The sequence below is a fragment of the Magnolia sinica genome, chromosome 4 (genome assembly GCF_029962835.1).
Source record: "Magnolia sinica isolate HGM2019 chromosome 4, MsV1, whole genome shotgun sequence".
Taxonomy (NCBI): domain Eukaryota; kingdom Viridiplantae; phylum Streptophyta; class Magnoliopsida; order Magnoliales; family Magnoliaceae; genus Magnolia; species Magnolia sinica.
The window spans coordinates 1,297,345-1,315,553 of NC_080576.1; the positions used below are offsets into that span (position 1 = coordinate 1,297,345).

The window sequence follows — 18,209 nt, forward strand, 5'->3', positions numbered from 1 at the left end:
CTGTGTGCAGATAGGTAAAGTGCATCTGCAACTTCGCTGGCAATTCTTAGCCAGTCTTCCCGTGAAAGATTTTTTCTGTCTGTATAAAAGATATGGTGGGAATGGCTTCCATTTGAGGCAAATTCATAGACCAGCAAGGCAGGTTTTGTCTCGAGGCAACAACCCATGAGCTTCACCACATTCTTACGGTTGATTTGGGATAACATCGCAATGCTTTGCTTCTTAATGATAATTGTGTGGCCACGACGGGTTCCTGATGCAAGGGAGGACGTGAGGTCGAGCACCGTCTTCCTCAAGAGGATAACTATTCCGAAGCCATAGAACTTCTCTGGACTCCTCACAGAGACTTCTCGAATACACGAGGAAAGAAAGCAGGAAATAGAAATAAATTCTAATAAATTTGAGTTTGATTAATGAATGAATAAAAATGAGTTCACAACCCTTTAAATAGGGGTACCAAGCAATGGGAAAGAAATCAGAATCAAACTACAACTAAAACTCCTAGAATTCGCTACTTACTATAGACAGTCGTGATGTCTACTAGGGCGCAAGGTTTTTGGCCAAAAATAGTAAGTGTCCTATTTGGCTTCACCAAACCGTTCTCCTAATTATTCTAAGCTCTTTTCACATTGGGGGCAACTCGTAAAGCCTGACAGATGAAGAGTTATAATCAAATTAAAACTTACTATTTATAGTAAAAACGAAATTAAAACAGGGAAACGACCGTCAATCCAGGGGTTTTTCGCAATTCCAGGCTGCGCAACCCGGCATAGCTAGGTTGGTTGGCTAGCGTAGCTCGTTCTACCCCAAAATCATATATTTTACGTCAGATAACTCATTCCGGATTGCGAGATACGCCCGATCTAAGGTCCGACGGCCCAGATCATTTCTGTCGTCGAACGGGCCTTTTCTGATCCATCTTGGCCATGTAATTGTCTGTGACCCGCTCTACATCAATTTTACTTTTGGTCCAAGCCCTTTCATACGACCTACAGAAACAATTTTAACTGACCCTCCGAAGGGACTCCAGCCTGCCATTCACAAAAAGAATTGTATTATCTGCAAAAAAGATGTGAAACAATTGGGTGTCCACTTGAAGCAGAAAGTGACACATTTGCAAAAGCCTCCACTAAAATCTTCCATAGCTAGGATGTATAAGCAAGGAGACAGCGGGTCTGCTTGTTGCAGACACCTTGATGATTTGATAAATCCTCAGCTAATGATGTTAGTTAAAAAATGAGAACCAACGGTTGTCCCAACAGCTTTCAACCAGGCTTACCACTTTTCCATTGCATATCATCGCTTAATACAACCATGGGCCCATATTAAGGCATGCATTAGTGAGTCAGTCATGTTTGGTCCATTATGGTCTGGCGAAATCAATCCCCACCATTGGATTAGTGTGATGAGCGGTCTATATTTCGACGACAATTTGGTCCATGTTTGACATTCATTCACCTTTGAGGAATATTGGTGAATCAAGTTTGGGATTTAGAGAACCCATACACTCCATTCCTTCCCAAAAGCTTTGGGCTTTAGAGAACCCACAAACTTTTTTTGCTGCAAGAGAATTCTCCCTGGCAGATTCAACTTTCAGTCTCCTTCTTAGTATTTCGGCTTGAAGCTGGCCTCAAAAACTTTACATAAATCCAGAAATGTATGCATTGTTGAGAAAACAAGTCTACATTTCTCTTTCATTAGGGGTTAGGTCGATAATAAAACATGTTTCATCAACAATGGAAATCTACACTGCGACTTTGAAAAATGACAATAAGATATTGAGGATTTTGTCGAATCATTCGGACTGACCTTTTAACCTTCATTTTGATCCACCTTTAACCATTATGTCACTTGCAAGAACATATTTTATAAGGTGGTAAACTGTGATGCAGCCCCCTGGTACACTAAGGTGTATTAAGAAGTACTGTATCATACTCAAGTCTTCTTATATATGTAATAGTCATTTCATGAGAGAGGTATTCTAGAGTTGTTTCCTACAAATTTTGTATTTGTGAATTGAATGATTTCTCTCTTATTAGGTGAGTAATGTTGGGATAAATGGCAGAATCACACAGAGATGAATCTAGGATAGCAATCCAAGAACACCATGCAAATACAAAGAGAACACAACAACTTAACGTGGAAAATTCTTTCGGAAAAAAACTACGGCACAAATTATTCACTCCCCAAGTATAGGGTAGTGATGTAGTAATAAACTCGGTGAGACCGAGGTCGAATCCCAAGGAACTGATACCTGTACATTATTTGAAACTAAGTAGAACTAAAATTAGACTAAGATGAAATTTAAATCAAATAAATTTAACGAGTAATAGTGAAATATTTATCTAAAATTTAGAGAGATCAGAGGTTGGAAACTAGGGATTCAGAAGATCCACTTGTAGAGATCAGGGAAATCTTATGCCTGCTTCAAGAACTCAACTAGACTTAAAGTTCCATATTCATCCAGTTGATGGGTGTAACCATGAAAATCAAACTAAACTTCCTTTGATATAGTTTTCAAGAGATGAAAGGTATATTAATTAGAATGGATTCCATCACCAAACCATGCCCAGGAGACAAAGTAAACAACAGAATTAAACTAATTACCAACCACTCAACAATGTATGAAAGTTAGGAAGGGTACCATCATCCGACCATGCGCAGGAGACGATGGTGAACAACAAGGCATCCTGACGTCATAAACATAAACAGGAAAGGAACATGCTCAAAGCTATTACAGACCCATTGTAATTTTAGTCACAACAGACCATTAAAAACTAAAAACATTCTCTTAATTAAACTAAAATCAACATCAGTTCAGTCTAAACAAAAGGCACAAGGAAAAAGACTCTCATTACGCTACAAGCTTCACCTCTTAGCCATATTTAAGAGGTTTAGTGTAACATGAATGGGCTGGATCCCTTAAACAAAACAAAATAAAATAAAAAGAAAAAGAAAAAAACAACTCTACTTTCTCTCTCTCTGACGTCCATCCCCCGGATAGATCGTTTCTCTTCTCTTTTCTCTCTTTCTTATAGCAGTGGGAAATAGTAGGAATGTCGGTGGAGAGCCTGAGAGAGAGTCGGCTGGAAACTTACGCACGAGAGGCGGTACGGAAGCCTTCTTTACGCAGAAACCGAGCCGCGCCCCCTGTTTTACACAGCAAAGAACGGATCCGATCTGCTCCACTTTCCTTTCTTTTTTTCTTTCCAAAGAAATAACGTCTCCTAGGATGGTTTTCGACGGATTAATCGATGAACGGATCAGATCTTCCATCCGATCTACGACCATGATTGTGCAACGGCCAAAAATCATCCGTTTCGGACGTTGAAACAGGGCCTGCGTAACAGGACTTACGCCATTCTGATGGTGGGGCCCACTTAGCTTTTTTTTTTGAGAAATCCACTCCGTCCACCGGATTCCTATCGTAATTTCGGTCATAAATGGATGCTTTTTGATTAATTTTGATGCGGTCCACCTTATTTTCTGGTCTGTCGTCCGTCTTACGTTTGGACGGTTGGATTATGATACACGTTGTCTCCTAAAATTCCATCACCTAGGCTTTAGTAAGAGGGCCTGTGATATAACAATAGACAGTCCAGATCATCTATTTGGATGACGGGTGGGGTCCACTAGAGAAACCCAATCGGACGGGGACCGTCCCTGACATGTATTTGAGAATTTTGAAAAGAAGCATCGGTCAGCGCATGCTGACCGCTGTCTTGATTTTTGGTGCTCGTCCAGTGCATGTGCTGTGCACACACACCATGTAAAGTGGATCCCATATTGATATGTCTGAAGAATCCGCTCCGTCCATTCCTTTCCTCATCCCATTTAACGCGTTGAGACCAAGATTGAAGCATATCCAGATATCAGGTGGACCACACGTCAGGATTTAAGGTATGATCTGTCCGTTAGAAAATTTTCATAGGGATCCAATGGGTCAAATTTTACTTGTACGGTTAATTTATAGTTTTTAGGCCATAAAGTTTCGAGCTAAAAAAATGGTGGAAACCCTATGATCTTACATTCTGGACGTCTTTTAAGCCACTTGAGCTTTAGTTTCTCGGTTTTCTCGGATCTCTAGCATGTTAATCCGTCAATCTTAGTCCCCTGGGAGTCTTTCCCTTGCCTTGGTGACTTCAGAGCATTAAATCCATGCTTTTAGCACGTTGTTTTAGTCCAAGCTCGTTAATACACCTTGCAGCACAAACACGATTAAATCGGGCTGCTAAGCAATATCATGTTCGTAAATCCAGGCAATAACTGGGGTCTGATATGTAATATTTGACCCTCAACACAAAGCGACAGAAATCCACTATAAAAGTATAAATTACAAAGAGAAAAGACTTACCCGATTCGAACAACATCAAATCTCACCCTTTGCTACACCCTTTGAAACCCTAGAACTATTCAAAAACTCTCTGGAATAGTTTAGGAAACCTTGGAATATCTTAGAATGACTCTAGGAGCATCCTAAATACTCCTATTTATAGTTGGGGAACTCTGACTTTCGCACCGACTTGGAATAATCCGGAAATCGCCTCAAATTTACGCAGTCCGCGCACAATTTGCATATTCTCCGACTAGTCGAACCAGAGCTCGGGCTAGTCGAAGGGCACTTCGACTAGTCAAACTTATCCTCTGACTGGTTGAATTTCTCATAAGTTTCAAAATAAATTGTTGTTGGACTTTCACCCGAACTTTATCAGGCTAGTCGAATTTCCTCAGATTTAAGACATCTGTTAACAACAAGTAAGTCCCCAAGCTATACTTTATTGGGTGAGTGATTCCCCAATCCGTTAGGGAGTGAGTCCCCAAACTATCCCTCCTTGGATGAGTGATTCCCCAGCCCCTTGGGAGAGTGAATCCCCAAGCTATTTTCTTTTCTTATTTTCATTTGGCTCATTTACTCTTATTCCTGAATTATAACAACAAAATGCTGTTTTTTTTTTCCCTTCTCTTTATTACATTGCTCTGTGTTCTACATCAAATTGTAATAGCATAAATCATCCATGTATGACACCATACATAACACGCATTTGATGAGAGATGCGAATTCAGGAATTGGAAACTGATTGGGATGAAGGATGCTTGAACCTCTGTATACTTTTGAGCTCTTGCACCACTTCCTTCATCGTTGGCCTTTCCTCGCCCTTCTCGTGGATGCATCTCAGGGCAAGCTCTGCAGAAGCTGTGAATTGTTCCATCTTTCCCTCTTCCATAATGCCCACATCCACAATTGAGCTAAGCTGGTTCTTGATCATGGAAGACATGACAAGATTCCCCAACCACAGCTCCTCCCTGGTCTGGTCCAATGTCTTCTCTCCTGTTAAAAGCTCAAGCAGTAGCAACCCGAAGCCAAAAACATCGCTCTTCTCTGTGAATAACCCAGTACTCGCATATTCAGGATCGATGTATCCAACGGTGCCTTTAATAGCTGATTCTACATTTCTTTCGTCGGGTGATATTGAAACCGAGATCCTGAAATTGGTTAATTTTGCAGTGTAGTTTCCGTCCAATAGAATATTGGAAGGCTTTATGTGCATATGTATGATTGGCTTGGGAGATGAAGCGTGCAGATAGGTAAGTGCATCCGCAACTTCAGTGACAATTCTTAGACGATTCTCCCATGAAATCCGACCTGAAAGATCAGTCTCATGGATATGCTGGTAAAGACTTCCATTGGGGACAAATTCATAAACCCGCATGGGAACTTCAGTCTCCAAGCAACAACCCAAGAGCTTCACCACATTCCTATGGCTGATTTGTGATAACATGACAATTTCATTGAAGACAAAGTTCATGTCATCCTCATTTGCACTATCAGAACTTATCGTCCTAACAACGATCGTGCGGTCTTCATAGGTTCCCTTATAATAGGTGAAGGTGCCTTTCTTACCCAAAATTCTTCTCTCATCGTAGTGGTCAGTAGCCTTCCTGAGCTCTTCCTCAGAGAAGATCCTGAAAAGGTTTACTTTGCCATCGCACGAAGAGATTAGGTCTTGCAGCAGCCGAGCTCCGTTGTCTAAGAACCTTCGTTCTGTATCTGTTTTCTTTGGAAAGGCCCCACCTGCAACAATCACAAGAAAAAAATAAAAATAAAAAATTGGCGTTAGAAACTGACCATTCATACATTTCACCTGTATGACCATAACAAACCCAACAAAGTTTGAATGATCAAATACAACTCCATTGCATCACAATATTATCATTGACCTGTCCTTGATTGATCAGGACCTCAAAATGGGCATGGCCTTTAAAAACAAAAAAGTCCTAATTGTACATGTCTGTTAGCAGGAGTTTTACTGCATCATTCCTGAAGATAAAATACAGTTTGTTTGGAAAATAAAAGGTTATGGAGATGGAAGTTACGACAAAAGCCCATCGATATATGGTGAGTCTTTGGCTGTTAACAAAAGAGATTGCTCTTGCTGTGCTGCACTCTATTCAAATATGAATATAAAATCGATCATGAAAGAGATTTTTAAAGATATCCAAGAAACATATTGCAAAGGTCTCTGGACCAGAGAAGAATACCAAAACTTCCAGAAGGTGGAGTTTTCAACCGAAGGGAAAGATGGTGAGGTGGGAAGGTGCCCAGCCTTTTCCTCTCCATGGTTTCCAGTCAATTGCAAAGAGTCGCAACTTGTGATTGTGACACGGTTAAGAAATGATGTGGAAGTTCTTCTGTCCATTGACGCGTCCGGGATTGGTGGGTCTAGATTGTCTGCCATGTGGGACCTACAGTGGGTGGCCCCTGGTTCAAAAGATCATACTGGCCCAATGATCTGGGCCATCGCTTCTCTTCATTTTCCTCCCTGGCTTTCAAATTGTCACTACTTGTGTTTTCTACCGTCGATTGTAAGGCCCCTCAAATCAGAAGCGTAGGATCATCCTATTGGTATGTTTCTTGAACGATGGTACATCCATGGTATAGTCCGCATGGTGGATGTCCCGATCAACTATCTCCTACGGATGGATATGGTTCTACAATAATAAGATAGAATTGAACTAGAGCCAGTTTTTAAGGACTAATAGATGTCAAATGATTGGTTGGTGGAGACGGTGGATCTGGACCATAAACCTAGTGGACTTTACCATTTCATGATTAAAGGTTCACCAAATACAGATGGCGCCTTCTAATGGCTGGTAGTTAACAGCTGATATTGAGTATGAATTTTGAGAGAAAATGATGGCTAGGATTGTCCTGTTAGTACGGTTTCTGAACCAAGAACCATCCAGAGCAGATTACACTAGTTGCACGGTCCGGATCCACAGCCTCAAATGTCATGTGTATGGTAGAAAGGGGCCTCTATCATGTTATCAAAGAGAGCGTGCCTGTCATATCATTTCCCAGAGCCATGTTGGTATCACCGACTCTCAATCTTAAACTTCCAGTACTCTAAACCGTGTGGGGCTATCATTTTCTGCGTTTGACTTTCTAGATCACACCGGTTAGAATTTAGAATTGGCAAAAGATGAATGTTACTCACCTATTCTTGCATATCCACCGGCCAAATACAACCGTCCCACACGTGCCACTGTGGCCCACCTTTTCAATAATTCAGCTCTATTTCAGGCAGATTGAACAGCGTTTGGAAAAATTAATTCCATTGGACGTATGAGGTGGGCCATGCATGAGTCAATGAATGTGGAATGTTGGTGTCTTTTTTTTATTTTTTTTATAAATTTATTTTAAAGCTGTTGCTTCTATTGGCACATGGGTCCCATCTGATGAGCACACCGGCCTGATTTTGCAGTTCAGATTACATTTATTTGGGTGGAGGGAGTTGTTCTAGTTAAGGCTTCAAAATGGTAAGGGGCATTCTTCAAAGGAACGCTAGGGATGATGGGGAGAAATGGTTTGATAACCTGTCTCATATTTTAAACGAGATTATGGTCCCTGATAGAGTGGAATAGCAGAATAGGATTCGTGTAGCAAATTCTAATAAATTGAATAAGGCTTCAGAAAGAGAGTGATGGGAAGGCATGCATTTGGAAACTCCTGGGGTAGAAAGAGCATCTAAAAGATGAGATCGCATTGCTACCCTTGCTTGGAGAATTAATCCCCAACTGCATAATGGTGGATAGCTGATTAAAAAAAAAAAGAAGAAGAAGGGTGGGAAGGGCTCAATCATTTTCAGTCTATGCCTCTGAAGTCCTGTCGACTGGTTTAAATTTCATGGGATATAATCTATATCAATGCCCGAAAGTCAATGAATTGGTTTTTCAAAACAGAGTATAATAAATGACAATTTACCACCAATTTTTGAGTTCCGTTGTCTCACCCCATCGTTTTATCTAGTGGTGGAGGCTTGGCAGTACATACAGTCCAAATGATAGAAATGAATTTCCAGACATGCTATAACTACAATGTGACCCACAATTCCTACTAGCTCGAATTGTTGTGCATTTATGCCATGTTTACCATGGATAGGACTCGTAACTGAAAGAATGTTAGGTATAATCTGGATTGGATTGTCAGATCGGTGTCCCCAGATCTGGTCATGGATCAGGTAAGGTTGGCCAGTTGTGTAGAGAATTTTATACAAACCAATCACTACTCACTTTTCCATGCTTTTAGTTGTTTAAAATCTATCATCTTATCCATTTAAGTAATGTCAGAGTTGAACCAATCTAACCGCTGGTTGGACCTGTTTGAAAACAGGACAAGGCCCCATCTGGGTTTTATGACATTGGGATGAACTTTGTAACATTGGAATGACCAGAAGAACAACCCCACTACGCAGAAATTTGAAATGAACAACATCCATCAAGCACATTTTTTTTTCCCCAAGTGACTAAGATGATCTTGAATCGAGTCGAGACTCAGCCATGGCAGGGGATAATACTGAACTGTGTGTTCTTTGTACCACAAGCATCCATTGCTGGGTCACCATATTTCATGGACAATACACACACAAAAGCAATGGACCAAGAATGGGACTGGAAACTCCTCCAAAACTCAAAACTATGATGGAGAATTAGTTACAATAGCAGTCCTTCTCCATCCAAACTCTTTCCATCTTTGTCAACATCTTGAACCAGCTTCTTGACCAGTTACTGCGTCGAGCACAAGCAGCATTTTTTCTCTAATTTCATTTAGATAAGTACTAAGCATAAAAATCAAATAATAAACACTCTCATTACCCGTCTACACTCATCAACATATACGGCTCTAAATATTCTTGTAAAATCTGATCAGATGTGCCAAAAGGCAAGGGAATGGAACAAGCGAAAAAACCCGCTCATGAAAATCTTGAGTAACACAACAGCACTTGTAATGATATCCTTACAAGTAAGTCTTGGCTCCTTTTATTCTTCTGAGCTCCTGCGCCACTTCCTTCATTGTAGGCCTTTCCTCCCCTTTTGGTTTGACACAGCTTAAGGCAAGCTCTACCCAAGCTATCAGTTGCTCCATCTTTTTGTCACTCTCAATGCTGGCCTCCGAATCCAGGCCAAGCCATTCCTCTTTCATGGAAGAAATTACCAGATCTGAAAATGCAGCACCTCGGTCACCTGTCCTCTTCCAGTCATAAGCCTTCTTTCCAGTTAAAAGATCGAGCAAGAGCTCCCCAGAGCTATAGACATCGCTCTTTTCTGTCAATTTCCCTGTGCTAAGTATTCCGGATCTGCAGACCCATATGTTCCTTCAATCTTCTCCAATTCCAAACGTGTTTCTCCCAAGGGAATTGATACTGCGAGACCCAGTTCAGCTACTTTGGCAGAAAAGTGTTCATCCAATAAAATACTGGAGGGCTTTATGTCCCTATGTATGATAGGCCGAGGAGTGGCTTTGTGCAGATAGGTAAGTGCATCTGCAACTTCGCTAGCAATTCTTAGACAGTCCTCCCATGAAAGGCTTCTTTTGTCCATGTAATAGATATGGCGGGAAAGGCTTCCATTTGAGACGAATTCATAGACCAGCAAGGGAGGTTTTGTCTCGAGGCAGCAGCCCAAGATCTTCACCACATTCTTATGGTTAATTCGGGATAACACCGTAATCTCATTGAAAATATGGTGGGTCAATTGTTCGCTCTGCTTCTTAATGACAATTGTGTGGCCACGGGGGTTCCCCTATAATAGGTATGCGTGTCATCCTCATACAAAATCACTTTCTCTTTGATGATCGCTTTTTCGAGCTCTACCACAGAAGATTTGGATAGACTTTACTTTGCCGTCACCAGAGGAGATCAACTCCTCCAGCAATTGAGCTCCATTTTCAATGAACCGTTGTTCTCATTCCCTTCTCTTCAACGGGCCCTTACCTGCAGAAATAACAAGAGAAAACAAATAGCATTCATCTTAGCTGGATGGAAGTAGAAAATTCATTATTCCATCCATATTTGTAAGAAACCAAGTAATGAAAGAGATTGAAGAGGGAGGTGTTTGGAACCTATACCAATAAATAAGAAGTTGATGATAGAGGAGGGGATGTTATGTCCAAAACCCATGCCTTTCTATTATTTGCAATGCGAGTGCTTTAAGCTGTTTTGTTATCAATGAACTTAGTCCCCTCCTCTCAAATTCTACTATGCAAAAATTAATAACAATAATAATAGAAGAATTGAGGATGAGCAAATTGGTCAATAAGTCAGCTTTGCCACAAGTCGATGATGACTTCCAGTCAATTGGTCTGAACTTTATACTAAAATGTGTGTGGTTAGGTGTGGACAGTTCAATTAATCGATCTTGGCAATCTGTTAGGTCCTGCCCCATCATGGACATACCCAAAGAAATCTCTCTAATTGGATAATCTTATGGGTCCAAAGGTTTCCCTTCTTTTCTGAAGCCATTCGTTTTCCAACACATGGATTATCATTAGAATCATTCGTTACCATTATTCTTTGGAACCATAGACCATTCATGCGAAAAGGCCCACCAAATGGATGGTTGAAATGGTAGATTGGGTCTGTTTCTTCATAAGCAATCTTCCCATCCATATTGCAAGTGACTGATTAGATGGATAAAAGTCATCATAAGGGGATTTTTACAGCACAATCTGATGGATCGATTGGATCTTCCACATATCCCTATCTAAGATAGGAGAGTAAGACCATTTCTTGGTCTTTACAATGCCAGAATATGATCAATCAAGAGGAATGCAGTTACTGTAATCAGCAGAATCCATTCAGTTCCATTGTGTACCACTGAGAACATCTCCAACATGTTATTCCACATTTTAGGGTGATCTATGTCACTAATTGGGAGGCCCACTCAAAAATCAATATGGTCTTATTATCATAATGGGCAGATCCTTCAACCATCCCAACATGCATGCTGGCCCATCCACATGATAGTTCACCACATGAACATTGCCAATCAGTATAAATGTTATTGTACACTAATGTCTGCATTGCGTGAAACTTCCCAAGTGTCAACGTTTCTAGCATTTGCCTTTCTCACTAGATGTTGGTAGAATTTCTCTTTCAAACAGTTGGTGGTAGTATTTGTCCAAATGGTTGGAATTTTAAACCTAGAGGGGAAAATTATAGGCTTCTTGGCATTATAACACAGATAATGTGCAGGGAGCGCCTCTGCTGTAAACATGGCACCTACTTTGTATCCAAACCAACCAAGTAGTGGGACCCACTGTAGACTGCCACAGATGCTAACCCATAAATTCAGCTGAAAATATGAGCCCAATCAGCATATTGTTGGAAGTCTGATGGATGGAAAAAGGAAAAGTAGCAAGCAGATGAAATTGAACAAATTTTCTAATCAGAGGTCTAAATTGTTCAAGAATCTATTTATTGGACATGACCAATCTACAGTGGGTTCCACTATTTGGACAGTTTGGATTTGAGCATACCATGTGTACAAATCAGGGGAGCCCTCAGCACCTTAGATGTGATGAAAAGCATAGCACCCTATCATTCCACAAAGTAGAGGATGCGGTAATGCACCATTTATATTACTTGTATAGTATCTTGTATTACCTGGGAGGAGTGAGTCAGAGGTTTGCTAATCCCATAAGCATGTTTAAGGCAGCCCTTCTGCAGGCTATCACCTTTGTCAATGTTGTCCGAGGCTGCAAATCAGACTGGCAGGCTTGTCAGATCCGGCATAATGTTAGAACAATCGAAGAGCTTCAAACCCAGTTTATAAAACCAAAAAAATCAGGCCAATTGACTCTTCCTGAGAAATGAAAAACATGAATTGTGTTCCAGCTGCTGAACAAAATTATTTATGCTGAAACTGATAACAAGAACCACTGATTATAGAAATACAACAAGGGACTCAAATTTCAGAAGCCAAAAATTCATGGGATGTGTAATATGCATTTTGCCCATGCTTGATTGAAATCCCCAACTCTCTCGTTCATGTTTGATGACCGTGTTGCGATATGTCAGTCAATATACAGAGCTATATATAATTCCATCTTTTCTGTTTCATCAGCCAGTAGCTATATATTTTGCATTGACATCTTCCATGGTCCCTAAAACACAGATCTGATACTTGTGTTTAGCCCTACTGAATTGACATGATTCTAAATATCGTTCTGTTTAGCTGATGTGGATCATTGAAGAGGATTTTCAGTGGCTAAAATTCAGTTCCACAGTACAATAATAAAGATCCATTCATGTATTTTCCCAAAAGATGGATAATTGTTGGACCACATTTGCATATGGGCTCTATTGGGTAACACAAGCAGTATCTGTAGTCATGGAATAGGAAAAACGAATCAATGTTGTCAATCAAAATATAAATTCCATTTGGGTGGACAATTGTCCAGCCTAGTAAGATGAGGAAAACAAAAGGGTGGGAGTGGCACTGAAAATAGGAAACATGAATACTTTTTTGAAAACGGGTAACAAAATAAAGTATTAAGTTCTCCATTGTCCAAAACTTGAAAGCTTAAAAGAGTTAAGTATTCATTCTATTCAAAGGACTGGGTCACTGCCCAAATTAACTCTTGAAAAATTAAAAAGTAAAAATTAGACAAAAAACACTGCTCCAAGAAGCATCTTCCAAGTAGATATTAAAGAGCCAATACCTACTACTGCTTTGATGAACTGAGGCACTTCCAGAAGCCCAGATCTCAGCATTCATCATCACCACCAATCGTCACTTTCAATGTAATAGAAGCATCACAGACCCAAAATCGACTCGTAACCACAAAACCAAACATTTCAAAGGGAACCACCACCATAACAAGAGCAGAACTAGCCATCCATATTTGTGGCTTCCACGATCATCAATTTCTAAGGAAAAACCCCCTGTATTGGACCGTAAAAAAGATAGGGAAAAAAGAAGAGAACAATGACCATAAAATTTCTCAGATGATGGTCATCCTCTATAAGCCAGCAGCACTTGGGTTGCTAATATTCATGATTCCAAAAGCCATCTCAGGACATCATTAAACCAGCACATCAAAAGAAAGACAGAAAGAAAGAGAAATAGGGAATTTCATAGCCATAAACCAGCACAACCAAATGATACCCACCCAACAACAGTTTAACATTCCTACAACTTTAAATCCGGGAAAAAAGGGTGTTTTACATGGATTGCCTTGGAGAAAAATCTCTTACATCGGAAAGATCACTAACATCGGAATGTCTTTCAAGATCACTAACATCGGAATATCTTTCCCTTTCTGTCATAGACATTGGTTCGTACAAGTACCTTAGTATCCTTCTGAGCTCCTGATGCACTTCCTCCATGGAAACGTTTTCCGTTTCTGTTGTATTCCTTGTTTCCAAAGATGATCTTATTATCCTTCTAAGCTCTTGAACCACATCCTTCATGGTTGGCCTTTCTTCACCCTCACGTTCGAGGCACCTTGAGGCAAGCACTGCAAAAGCCAACAATTGCTCCGTCTTTCCCTGGCTTCTATTGCCAGCATCCATTTTACCTTCGATGGATGGAATGGCCAAATCACCGCCCTTATCCATAATGGCTTTCGACCTCTCATGTGGAGATGTTTGGGTAAGCAGATCAAGCAGGGGCTGCCCGAAGCTATAGACGTCGCACTTTTCTGTTACTCGGCCTCTCGAAACTTGGTCAGGAGCCACATAGTACACGGTTCCCACTACGCGTGTCTCTACATGCGTTTCTCCTACAGGAATTGTTACACAGAGCCCTAATTCAAATACTTTGGGGGAATAGTTATCATCCAATAAAATAGTGGATGGTTTTATGTCCCTATGTACGATGGGTGTAGAAGTGGCCGTGTGCATATATATAAGTGCATCAGCTACTTGGGCTGCAATTCTTAGACGGTCTTCCCACGAAAGGTCTTTGATATGGTCAGAAAGTGTTCCATTGGAGGCGAATTCATAGACAAGCATGGGAATTTTCGTCTCAAGGCAACACCCCAAGAGCTTCACCACGTTCCTATGCTTCATCTGTGACAACACTGCCATTTCGTTGAAAATATCGTCACGACCTCATTCACGGAACTCTATGAGAATGGTACGGCCACGGTAGGTTCCCTCGTAATAATTTCCACCGCTGTCGGGGAGAACTGGATTGGTGTTGCCAATAGCCTTTTCTAGCTCTGCTGCTGAGTACATCCGGATGGGATTCACTCTGCCATCACAAGAAGAGATGAATTCCTCCAGCATCCGCCCTCCGTTCTCTATGAAATTTCTCTCTTTTTCTTCTTGACTCAATTTCTTTAAGCGCAACTTCATCTCCCCAAATAACAGGGAAAATCAAAATAGCTTTTCTTTCCATCTCTATGTCTGACGGAAATTAAATATACAAAAGCGACTACAAGGGAGGAGTCTACACGGTATGCTCGGCTTTCCAAACAAATCGCTTGCAGTTTCCAGGAAATCTCGTCATCAAATAGATTTTGAGGTCAAACGACCTTCCCTCTCTTCCCCTCCCTTCTAGACGCGGATTGCCTCTAGACGGATGTGGATTGCACGGTGCGGAAACGCTTTGGGGCCACCATCGATGTATGTGTCTTATGCACGCCGTACATCCGCACATGACCCCAAAATTGAAGCATATCCAAAGCACAAGTGGTTTACACTGTAATAATAATGTCCAAAGTTGAATTCTTCCACTGGCTCATAGTAATAAAGCCACACTACGATTGAAGGGAAAATACAAATATCAGCTTCAACCCCTGTAATGATATTGTACAACGTTCAAGCCTTCATTGGGCGGTTCATCTACATCACTTGATTATCACGCAGGATGAACATAATGAGGTTGAGCACCATCTTCCTTAACAGGATAACTGTCCCCAATCCATGGAGCTTCTCTGAACTCTTTACAAAGGCTTCTCGAATCCACAAGAAAAAAAAACAAACAAAATAGAAAATAAATTTTATAAAATTCGAAATTGATTAATGAATGAAATAAATGAGTTCACAACCCTTTAAATGGAGATACGAAGTAATGAGAGAGAAATTAAAAGCAAATTATAAATAAAACTCATAGAATTCTCAACTCACTATAAATAGTAAACTTACTATTTATAGATGGTCGTGATGTCTACCAATGCGCAGGGTTTTCAGCCAAAAATAGGTGTCCAATTTGGCTTCACCAAGCTGTTCTCCTAATTATTCTAAGCTTTTTTTACATTGGGCGCAACTCTGAGAGCCCAACGAATGAAGAGTTATAATCAAACTAAAACTTACTATTTATTGTAAAAAAAGAATTAAAATAGGAAAACGATCAACGATCCAAGGGTATTTCGCAAATCCGGCTTGCATAACCCGACATAGCAAGTTGGGTCGCTAAAGTAGCTTGTTCTACCCCAAATTCATATATTTTACGCCCGATAACTCATTCCGGATTGTGAGATACGCCGGATCTAAGGTCCGACGGTCCGGATCACTTCTGTCGTCGACCGGGCCTTTTCTAATCCATCTTGGCCATGAAACTGTCCGCGACCTGCTCTACATCAGATTAATACAGCTGTGTGTGAAGGCTTTTGTTAAAAAATATAAGATCTAGTGGTTAAACTTTTTGCCATATTATATACAAGCAAACGGCCAAGCATAATCTACAAACAAGATCTTCAAGGATATCATTAAGAAAATGATAGAGGATAATCCATGGGTGTGGCACTTAACATTGTCTAAGGCACTTTTATTATTATTATTATTGATCAGAATTTACCAACAACAGGGACGTAGGTAACTTTATTTGCATTAAAGTATGGACATGGCATGATATTGTCACTAGAGATAATCGTGCCATCATTAAGAATGGCCTATCAAAACCAGTTAACTCCTAAAGAGTTCACCGAAGCCATGCTCATTAAATTAGAAGAATTAGACAAGGTTATGTTAAAAACTTGGAATGTCTTAAAACAGCATAAGGACAGAAATAGAGTATGCATGAAGCGATGATGATAATGCTTAGAAGAAAATTGACAAGGTAAGGAAGTGATTTTGCGATTAAAGTGGAGATTGTTAAAATTATGACATAAAAATCGCTATGGGTTTATTTATTTTTATGAGCCCATATGATCCATGTTTCACATACTAACAAGGCCCAAGTATTAGTGGAAATTAGGACGGAAATTTCTGTCTTTTTCTTTTTTTTCTCATCTTCTTTAAGCCCAACTTCATCTCCCTAAATAACAAGGAAAATCAAAATAGCTTTTTCTTTCCATGTCTGTCTGACGGAAATTAAATATACGAAAGAAGACTGCAAGGGAGGAATATAAACAGTATGCTCGGCTTTCCAAACAATTCGCTTGCAGTTTCCAAACAATGCTCACCATTAAATACTTCATAGGGCCTCTGTAATGTTTATTTGCCATCCAACCTGTTGATTTGGTTACACGGACCTAAGTGGAGGGAAAACACAAATATCAGCTTGGTCCAAAACTTGTGGCCTTCAACTAGTTTTTAAAGGTGGGCATTCAATCAACACTGTTTACTATGGTGTGGTCCACCTGATATTTGGATTTGTTTCTTTTTTGGGACCATGCCCTACATATGGTATCAAATCTGGGCCAACCATCATGGATGACTGGCTAACAAGTCAGCCCTTAAGCTGAGAAAGTGAGAAGCTAAAAATGCCTGGACGGGTAGATGGAAGAGGTGAATCACAGCACACAGGTACTAATCTGGCACAAGCGTGTGAGATGCACCATTCATTATGTGATTCAAACCACCCCAGAGTTTCCATTGACCAGAATTTCAGCTGGAGAAAGGGTGGTAAGGAGCCGAACCTTTTCCTTTCTATGGTTTCTGGTCAATGGAAAGTGCTGCAACTTGCAAAACCCTGTGCAGATTTTCAAACTTTAACAGCTACCCTGTTTCCCAATAGAATGAATATGATTGACGCGCTCTTATCTTATCTGATGAGCCCCACTTCTATCCCCATGCGCATCCGGTTCAGTGGATCGCTGCTGTCAATCATGTGGAACCTACAGTGGTTGGCCGATGGTTCAAAAAATCTGGTGGATCTGCACAATCAGCCATATTGAACCTACCATGAGTGGCCATGGTTCAAAAAATCCAAAACTCAACTCAACTCAGTGTTCAGCTGGGTCAGGCCGACTCGAAGAATCAACTCCATGCTCAACCTGGTTGGATCGACTTGAAGACTTGAGTGGGTTTGATATTTAATTATTTAATTAATAACATCTATTTAAAGGCTATGAATATAAAAATTGAATTAATAACATATCTCCACGTAGCTTTTCCAAGTCAAATCTGTAGTATTAAGTTCTCCATTGTCCAAAACTTGAAAACTTAAAAGAGGTAAGTATTCATTCTATTCAAAGGACTGGGTCACTGCCCAAATTAACTCTTGAAAAAATAAATTTAAAATTAAAATTAAAAAATTAGTGGACAAAAAACACTGCTCCAAGAAGCATCTTACAACTAGATATTAAAGAGCCAATACCTACTACTGCTTTGATGAACTGAGGCACTTCCAGAAGCCCAGATCTCAGCATTCATCATCACCACCGATCTCACTTTCAATGTAATAGAAGCATCACAGACCCAAAATCGACACGGAAATCCACAAAACCAAACACTTCAAAGGGAACCACCACCATAACAAGAGCAGAACTAGCCATCCATATTTGTGGCTTCCACGGTCACGTTTCCAAGGAAAACCCCCTGTATTGGACCGTAAAAAAGATAGAGAAAAGAGAAGAGGAGAACAATGGGCATACAATTTCTCACCTCTATAAGCCAGCAGCACTTGGGTTGCTAATATTCATGATTCCAAAAGCCATCTCAGGACATCATTAAACCAGCACCATGAAAGACAGAACGAAA

At 40.4% G+C, this 18,209-nt stretch overlaps 3 protein-coding genes across 3 annotated transcripts; all 3 read right to left on the bottom strand.

Annotated features, from left to right (window-relative positions):
* Positions 1–4,943: 4,943 nt before the first annotated feature.
* On the bottom strand, positions 4,944–14,387 carry LOC131242090 (wall-associated receptor kinase-like 1). The gene is made up of 2 exons (XM_058240492.1): positions 9,300–14,387; positions 4,944–6,073 (listed from the first exon to the last, which is right to left on the bottom strand). Exon 1 carries the CDS (start codon positions 14,367–14,369, stop codon positions 13,503–13,505), a length of 867 nt encoding a protein of 288 aa, XP_058096475.1. The 5' UTR covers positions 14,370–14,387; the 3' UTR covers positions 4,944–6,073; positions 9,300–13,502.
* On the bottom strand, positions 5,061–6,619 carry LOC131241970 (wall-associated receptor kinase-like 1). The gene is made up of 2 exons (XM_058240326.1): positions 6,541–6,619; positions 5,061–6,073 (listed from the first exon to the last, which is right to left on the bottom strand). Exons 1-2 carry the CDS (start codon positions 6,617–6,619, stop codon positions 5,061–5,063), a joined length of 1,092 nt encoding a protein of 363 aa, XP_058096309.1.
* On the bottom strand, positions 9,296–9,879 carry LOC131241971 (wall-associated receptor kinase-like 1). The gene is made up of 2 exons (XM_058240328.1): positions 9,644–9,879; positions 9,296–9,584 (listed from the first exon to the last, which is right to left on the bottom strand). The coding sequence occupies exons 1-2, from the start codon at positions 9,877–9,879 to the stop codon at positions 9,296–9,298; spliced, it is 525 nt and encodes a 174-aa protein (XP_058096311.1).
* Positions 14,388–18,209: the final 3,822 nt, after the last annotated feature.

Coding starts and splice junctions, on each gene's coding strand:
- LOC131241971 (XM_058240328.1), bottom strand. CDS start 9,879: ATGGACAAAAGAAGCCTTTCATGGGAGGACTGTCTAAGAATTGCTAGC. Junction 9,585..9,643: donor AAGATTGAAGGAACATATGG/GTCTGCAGATCC, acceptor CGATGTCTATAG/CTCTGGGGAGCTCTTGCTCG.
- LOC131241970 (XM_058240326.1), bottom strand. CDS start 6,619: ATGGAGAGGAAAAGGCTGGGCACCTTCCCACCTCACCATCTTTCCCTT. Junction 6,074..6,540: donor TCCACCTTCTGGAAGTTTTG/GTATTCTTCTCT, acceptor TGATTGTTGCAG/GTGGGGCCTTTCCAAAGAAA.
- LOC131242090 (XM_058240492.1), bottom strand. CDS start 14,369: ATGGCAGTGTTGTCACAGATGAAGCATAGGAACGTGGTGAAGCTCTTG.